At 25.5% G+C, this 8,944-nt stretch overlaps 2 protein-coding genes across 2 annotated transcripts; one reads left to right on the top strand and one right to left on the bottom strand.

Annotated features, from left to right (window-relative positions):
• Nucleotides 1-203: 203 nt before the first annotated feature.
• OCT59_011870 (uncharacterized protein) lies at nt 204-658 on the top strand (the record flags this gene model as incomplete). The annotated part of the gene is made up of 3 exons (XM_066134078.1): nt 204-280; nt 365-447; nt 510-658. The coding sequence occupies 3 exons, from the start codon at nt 204-206 to the stop codon at nt 656-658; spliced, it is 309 nt and encodes a 102-aa protein (XP_065989377.1).
• A 6,557-nt stretch (nt 659-7,215) lies between these two features.
• On the bottom strand, nt 7,216-8,741 carry OCT59_011869 (uncharacterized protein; the record flags this gene model as incomplete). The annotated part of the gene is made up of 8 exons (XM_025323541.2): nt 7,216-7,226; nt 7,300-7,344; nt 7,414-7,458; nt 7,530-7,574; nt 7,645-7,689; nt 7,778-8,073; nt 8,628-8,645; nt 8,737-8,741. 8 exons carry the CDS (start codon nt 8,739-8,741, stop codon nt 7,216-7,218), a joined length of 510 nt encoding a protein of 169 aa, XP_025175652.2.
• Between the last annotated feature and the right edge of the window lie 203 nt (nt 8,742-8,944).

Below are 8,944 nucleotides of genomic sequence, written 5' to 3'. Positions count from 1 at the left end.
AAAAGAATTATCAACTAAAAATATGTTACATAAATTCATTAATATTTGGTTCTGCAAAAAATATTAAAATTTTAACCAGTTCTATTATTTTACTCATATTGTTTTTTTAGATTCTTCAAGCAATAAAATACAATAAAAAACACTATTGTTTGAGTATACAAAATCAGCACAAGATTGGAAAGTTTAGCTAAAGATATTGCTGGATGGTTCAACACTTACCAATACAAATTCCATTTGTCTGTTATAAAGCTTGTGAACGAGTTCAAACAGTATATGAAAGGTTCATATTCAATATATTAATAAGTAATTGCTATTTTTTATAGGCTCATCATCTAATAATTATTAATAAATATTAACAAAATAGGGCAGAAGAACCATATGATGAATTAACAGAATTTATTATTGATGATGCATGGCAACAAGCACTTCATTTGCATTTAAAAGCAAGTAAGCAACTAATTTAGTAAAGTTAAGAAAAGATGATACAATTGGTGCACTTATTCATCAAGCTGTCAAAAATATCCTTATCGCTCAAAACAATAATGAAGACACTAAAGCTATTATTAATAAATGGGATAAATACACAATTGACTTAAAAATTCCAACTAAACTTGGAATAGTAAAATCATTACCAGTGCGCAAACTATTAATGTGTTAAGGTATGAAACATTTATATCAAGTTCAGAAAAAGTAAAGATGGGAAAATTAGTTGTATTAGTTGTATCCAGCAGATATTGTGAATAAATCAAACATTATTTCACAATGATGAACCTTAAAAGGAACCAACTTTGCTATCAGTGGTGATTTTTTTGGTAGTATTTTATAATGCTTTTTAAATAATATTAATAGGAATTTTTGACATGTCATGTAAATATCATATTTAATAACATATATATTAATAAGTCTATTAACAAGTATGATATTTAATATTATTATTGTAATTAATATAAAAGGATAATTGTCATATATTACAAAATTATTATTTTTTTACATTTTATTGTAATATGGTATTTTAATATATATTAAATTATAATAGCAATTATATTGTCAATTATTACAAAATATACATTACAGGATTATTATATGGTAATCAAAAAAATAGGCACTGATAGCTAAGAACTTTTAAGGTTAAATAATTTATTATCTTAATTGTGCATGACCATTCAGTTCATGAAAATATTTTATGAAATTTAATATACAGATACGAGTCCTCCAGATTCCATCCTAAGCTTTTTTTATAATTTCACTATTATTTATTATTATTATTTCAGGTGGTTTTTTTTGTTGTCTCCAATAGTAACCATATAGTGAATAATTGAAATAGTTGTATTATTAATTATTGTACAAATGTGAAAAAATGTCAGCTATTATATAATTTGTAGACAGAATGGTTTTTATTTTGTACAAAGTTTGCACAATATTTGTTATTGTTCACTTATTGTACATATAAATGATCAATTATCATACAATTTTTATAACCAATAATATACAATCGCAAAAATTTGTTTATTTTACAGACAAATAATGACTCCTTTGTACATTTTCTGAATGTATTCAATATTATTTGTGTACAAACTGTCTTTATAGGGTTGCCAGAATATAATTATGAACATTTTTTCAATTATACAATCATTAATTCTCTCTTATTATTAATTTTATTATGCTCCAAAAATTAGGTTTAAATCTTTATTTAATTAATAATTAAATAATTATTAATAAATGGAAAATGAATACAAATTAAATAAAAGAGATAATTACAAATTACAATTCTATTTATTAATATTATTCCTATTCTCCCTCTTTTGCACTTCCATTTTTGATTAATAAAGTCTTATTAAAAAGAAATTCAACTAATTATCATAGGCAAAAAAAAACTCATTTTAAATCAAATGAGGTGTTAAATAATTTAAAGTTTTAAACCCTACCAGCAAAAATTATCGTTAAACAGAATTTTAAACTATAATGGTCCAAAAAAAAATTTTAATAAAAAATTTGATAAATATACCTGACTAATGATGTTAAGAAAATTTCAAAGTTTACGCGGGGTGTTTGAACATGGGTTATGTGAAATAATGACACCAATGTCACATCCTTTTACTTTTTCTATGTAATATATATGTATTTTTGACTGCTCTGCAAGTTTACTTAAGGCATCAAAGGGGATTTTGAATGCCGTTTTTGACTTATATATGAAAAACTGTCTTTGCCAATCATTTCCTAAATTTTTTTTAAGAACGATCGGCAAAATCAATTATTCATAGGTAAAGTCAAAACTGACATTTAAAAGCACCTTTGATACCTTAGGTAAACTTGTAGAGCAGGCAAAAATCCATTTATATACTAATTTTGAAGTTTATACTATTAGTCAAAATGTCAATAATTACATGACCCGGGTTCAAACACCCGTGTTCAAATAGAAATTGCCTAATGTTAAATATGATTTTATTCTAGATTTTACTTTTAGATTTGTTATCTATTTAAAAATAAAATAAATAAAAATAAATGAATAAATAAAAACAAAATCCATCAATCATGTATAAAAAGCAGGATTATTATAATTAAGTTAAATTTACATAATTAATTTTTATTTGTAAAGATAAAGATGCTATTTATTAGATCAAGTCTTATTATTAGTTTTTATACTATTAATTCAAATGCTTTTATCTTAATAAATACCTGAAGATTTTATACTAACTATATTTTATTATCTTGTTGTTCACAGAAAACTTATGGTAAGAGTAAAAGAAAGCATAATTCCATTTCCATCAAAATGAACTGAATCATTTAATCTTATCAAGCTCAAAAATATTTTGGGTATAGTAATTAAAAGTGATTAGGCAAACCAAGTACAAATAAAAATATTAAAATAGACAAAAATGAAACTAAAATTAAAATAAATGGAGATATATTGGGTCTTCCGAAAAATATTAAAATAAGTAAAGTCCAACCAAAAAAAGATTTATTATTGGCTGTACACATTTTTTCAAGGCAAGAATTATTATAGTGTCAGTCAGTTATTAAAACAGGAAATAAAATTCTGGCCAACATTATCAAAATTGTCCAAAAAAAGTAAGATTTACATGATTATTTTGCCTATTCGACAAGGTGATGATGATTAAAAGGTTAAAATATCTTGAAGCAAATAATGAAATCTAATTTATTTTTAATGCATAACAGAGTGAGTGATATATATTACATCCTTTATTACTGCTAAAATATAGAGAAAACTGAGGATTTTACTGTCTTGGTTGAATTAGTTTTAATATAAAAATTTACTACAAGATACTTTTATATTATTTATCACTTAGAATTGCAGTATCTTTCTTTTTAATAAAGAGTAAAAAAGGGTCAGTGATTTACAGTAATTAGATCGATTGATAGTAGTAAATGTCCATTATGCACTACAAAAATAGCTTTTGTACAATAGTTTCACATTAAATCTTTTCATTTTTTCAATATTTTCTTATTAAAAATGGGAAAAAGAAAGGTTATTACTATTTTACAGCGTGTACATACGATACAATTTACGTTACTTCCCTTATATAAGGCACGGAACGTAAAGTCAATTATATTTACTTTACGTTACTCCCCTTATATAAGGTACAGAAAATGATATAAGGGGATTGCTAAACGTCACCCGGGCAATCATCACCTGGGTTTTTCAAGTATGTCACAATTGTCACATGATGCACAATATATAGAGTAAATTTATTAATCGGCTGATGGCTGATTGTTTTAACTTAGCTAATTTTTGATCTGTTAAACTTAAAATTTTATTGCAAAGATATTTTTTAAAAAAAAAATTTTTGCAAATATATTTAATTCAAAATAATCTTATTAATGAAATTTTATTTGCAAATATTAAAATTTAATTCACACATTTTCGATTTTAAAGAAAAAATCACCATGAAGTGATACAATTAAAAAAAACAATAACAATAAATAAAAAAGATAAGTAAATTATAATGATCAAGGAGAAAGATGCTAATAAAAAAATGAAATAACAATGGAATAATGAAAAGTAATAGAAGATGAAAGGGAGTAAAAAAGAGCAATTAGAAGTAATAGGAAACAAAAAGGAGAAATAGGACATGATGGGAGACAAAAAGAAGTGATAGGAGACGAAGAGGAGTGATGGGAGACGAAAAGAAGTGATGGGAGACAGAGGAGAGTGATGAGAGACGAAAGGAAGTGATGAGAGACAAAAAGAAATGATGAGAGACAAAAAGAAGTGATAGGAGACGAAGAGGAGTGATGGGAGACGAAAAGAAGTGATGGGAGACAGAGGAGAGTGATGAGAGACGAAAAGAAATGATGAGAGACAAAAAGAAATGATGAGAGACAAAAAGAAATGATGAGAGACAAAAAGAAATGATGAGAGACAAAAAGAAATGATGAGAGACAAAAAGAAATGATGAGAGACAAAAAGAAATGATGAGAGACAAAAAGAAATGATGAGAGACAAAAAGAAATGATGAGAGACAAAAAGAAATGATGAGAGACAAAAAGAAATGATGAGAGACAAAAAGAAATGATGAGAGACAAAAAGAAATGATGAGAGACAAAAAGAAATGATGAGAGACAAAAAGAAATGATGAGAGACAAAAAGAAATGATGAGAGACAAAAAGAAATGATGAGAGACAAAAAGAAATGATGAGAGACAAAAAGAAATGATGAGAGACAAAAAGAAATGATGAGAGACAAAAAGAAATGATGAGAGACAAAAAGAAATGATGAGAGACAAAAAGAAATGATGAGAGACAAAAAGAAATGATGAGAGACAAAAAGAAATGATGAGAGACAAAAAGAAATGATGAGAGACAAAAAGAAATGATGAGAGACAAAAAGAAATGATGAGAGACAAAAAGAAATGATGAGAGACAAAAAGAAATGATGAGAGACAAAAAGAAATGATGAGAGACAAAAAGAAATGATGAGAGACAAAAAGAAATGATGAGAGACAAAAAGAAATGATGAGAGACAAAAAGAAATGATGAGAGACAAAAAGAAATGATGAGAGACAAAAAGGTGTGATGAGAGACAAAGAGGAGTGATGGGAGACGAAAAGGTGTGATGAGAGACAAAGAGGAGTGATGGGAGACGAAAGGAAGTGATGAGAGACAAAAAGAAATGTTGAGAAACAAAAAGGAGTGATGAGAGACAAAACGAAGTGATGGGAGACAAAAAGGAGTGATGGGAAACGAAAGGAAGTGATGAGAGACAAAAAAAATGATGGGAAGTAAACAGGAGAGAAAAAAAAAATAATGGAAAATGAAAAAATGTAATAGAAATAATGGGAGACGAATAATGAGAAGTAATATGAGATGAAAAATAATGAGACAAAAAATAAAAAAAATGATCATGATAGGAAGTTGGATAATGATAGGAAACCAAGTTAGTGCTCCTAACGGATCAAGTCGGGTCAGGTTTTGAAGATATACCCAACCCGACCAAAGTGAAAAAGTCTTGATTCTAAACCCAACCGTTCAACCGGATATCCTGGATCTAAACCCGAATTTTCAAAGGAAAAAAAAATGAGCGACACCATATTTTTGGCATTATAATGAAACCTTAATGAAATTATAATAGATTTAATAGATTTGTAATATTATGAAGCTTTGTTATCATTCATTTATTATAATTAATTAGTATTTGTTCAATAACTCGGGTCAATCGGGTCAGGTCATGTGGGTCACCGGGTCATAAAAATTATTAAATCTGAAGTCAGATCAGGTCACATGACCCAGGTTGACCCATTCCGTTAGAAGCACTAAACCAAGTAAAAAATAAACCATAAAGTAAGAAACGAAATATAAGATAAAAACGAAATAAAAAAAATTAAATAAAAAATAAAAAAAAACATACCTTTAGAACTGAAAGAACTAAAATATCTAAAAAAAAATGAAATAAAATTAGTGAAAAACGAAATATGAAACAGAAACAAAATAAACAAAATAAAAAAATGAGTAAGAAATGAAACGTAAAGTGAAAAACAACTAAAACAACTGAACCTTAATTGCAAAACTGGAAGGAACCAAGGAAATGAATCTATACTGAAAATGAGATTCGATAAATAAATAAACATGATGTGATCATGTGGCAAATATAAGGAGTAACGTAAAATATTTACCAAAAAAATTTACCTTCCGTTTATTTTATTTTATTTTATTTTATGTGAAGTTGGCAAGATCATCAAAAGAACATAGTTCGATACAAAGAAAGAATGTTCAACATATAACCTATCATCCGCCAAAATTTACCTTCCGTCCTTCCGTACCTTATATAAGAGAAGTAACGTAATAGATCATGTGACTTTACGTTACTTACTTTGTCAATTTCCATTACTTACTTTCTATATATTCATTAATTATGGTATACAAAACTTACATTAATCGCTGTAATTATACCAATTTTATCTGTTATCATTTAAACATATGCTGGTTTATCTTCAAATTTAATCAATTAATGTCATCATTTCACATTATATATTATTTTAAGAGCAGCAGTTTCTAAAGAACTTTCAAACCAATGTAATAGTATTAAGTCTACAAGCATGTAAGTTAATAGGCACCAAATGTTAATAAATATTCCAATTGTAAAATATCAGCAAGTTAATTTTTAAATTTACAATAATAAATCTTTTTTTGCATTAAAATCCGAATTATATTCATTCCAAATAATTTTATTCTTTATATTTTCAAAATTTAAATTGTTATTTATTTAATCAATGAATACAAATCTATATATAATTAAATATGAAGTCATTATGATTTAAAATTCTACCTAACATAATTTTTATAAAAAAAAATTTTGCAATTCAAATAATTATAAAAAAGCAAAAAAAAAAAATTAGTTGATTATCTATCTCCCTGGATTTTAAGAAAGCCGATGTTATGCAGAATTTTAAATCATAATGGCAAATTTTTTTTTTAAAAAAAAATAATAATAATTTTATAATTAAACTCGGCAACGGCAGCAAAAAAACTAAAAAGGATATATATAATTATAATTTTATTCTATTTTAGTTTTTTTTCTTTCACTCTCAGATTCGTTATTTTGACTTAAGAAATAATTTTTTCTTTTGCTTCCTGATTCGCTATTTTGACCTAAGAAAAAAAAAAGATTATATTAATTACGAACGAAAAAAACATGAAGTTATTATGCAGAAATTAATATTTACTATCTTCATTATCGTACAATCGATAAATATTGATTTATGAAGGTTCTATTTAATAAATTAAGACTTATTTTTAGTATTTATAAACTAATATTTTTAAAGTTATAAGTGTAATATTTACCATTCTCATTAATATTCAACTGAGAAATATTGATTTGACAAGATTCTATTGAAACTTTATTGTTAGTATTATAAACTAATATTTTTAAAGTTACAGTATAAGTGTAATATTTACCATTATCGTTAATATTCAATTGAGAAATATTGATTTGACAAGATTCTATTTAATAAATTGAAACTTTGTTATTAGTATTTTATAAATATTTTTGATGTTATAAGTGGAATATTTACCATTTTCATTAATATTTAATTGAGAAATGTTGATTTGCAAAGATTCTATTTAATGAATTGATCTTTATTGTTAGTATTTTGTATATTAAAGTCATTACATAAGTAAGTTATTTACCGCTCGTATTAATATTCAATTGAGAAAAGTTAAGTTGTAAAGATTCTATTTAATAAATTGAAGATTATTATTATTGTAATCATACTTCTAATTATATTTAAAAAGTAACAGTTAACAAATACTTAATTAATACCTGAATATTCCTTGCTTATTATGTTATCATTTTGTTCATAATAATCATCGGAATTTTTTGGTTTAGGTAGATTATTAAAATCGAGTAACCTACTTGTATAAATAGCTTCTGAATGCGTATTATATGATATCCCTAAATCAGATGAAGGTATAATGCTATTTAATGAATTTTCATTTATTTCATCTGCTTCCTTAATTTGTGTTTGTAACTCTTCATTTGATCCATTTTGCCATCTTCGTAAAATATTATTTATTTCTTTTGTTATTGGCCGTTCTGATGGATTGGCATCTAAGCACCTTTTAATTAAATGTACAATTAACTGTGGTACTTTAATATTAAATCTCGGTCTTAGACCTTGGCAAATTTTTATTGCCAAATTTTTATCATGGCCTAAATCATAATATGGAGGTAATCCAGAAATCACTTCATACATTATTATACCAAAACTATAAATATCAGCAGCTTTGGTATAATTTTTTCCTCTTAAAATTTCAGGGGCTATATAAGGCAAAACACCATATATGTTGTTTTTTACGTTTTCTAATGCATTATAATTTGCAGGTTTACATAGTCCCATATCAGTTATAGCAGTTTTATATTTAAACTTTAATATATTTCCAATATGCAAATCTCGATGAATTAATTCCTTTTCATGAATACATTCAAGTCCATTTGTAATATGTCGTAAATAATCGAACTTTTTATTCCAAGTAAGCTTTTTATATTCTTTATCTAAATAATTTCGTAAACTTCCATCTTCTGCATAATCTAAAACCATTATATAATTTTTCGTTTTTGGATCTTGTGTTATCCCATAAAATCCAACAATCGCAAAATTTTCCATTCCTACCTTATTATGTAATATAATCTATGTGTATGTAATATTATAAATATTTTAGTAAAACTAATAATTTAAATTTTATGACCATAAATAATAAATTAAATTAATCAGGTAATACCTCATTAATAAATTCTGATGCAATATTTTTTGAATTATCCAAACTTTTCAGAGCTACCAATATATCATTGCTAATTCTTTTCCAGTTTTTATTTAAATCATCCCAATCAGTTATAAATCCATCATTTAAATATGCTCTGTATACCTTGCCAAACCCACCTTTTGCAATATATTCAATATCATAAAATCTATCATAAGGTATCCATTCC

The sequence above is a fragment of the Rhizophagus irregularis genome, chromosome 2 (genome assembly GCF_026210795.1).
Source record: "Rhizophagus irregularis chromosome 2, complete sequence".
Classification (NCBI taxonomy): domain Eukaryota; kingdom Fungi; phylum Glomeromycota; class Glomeromycetes; order Glomerales; family Glomeraceae; genus Rhizophagus; species Rhizophagus irregularis.
Note: the sequence above shows the minus strand (reverse complement) of the source record. Positions and strands in the feature narration are given on the sequence as shown.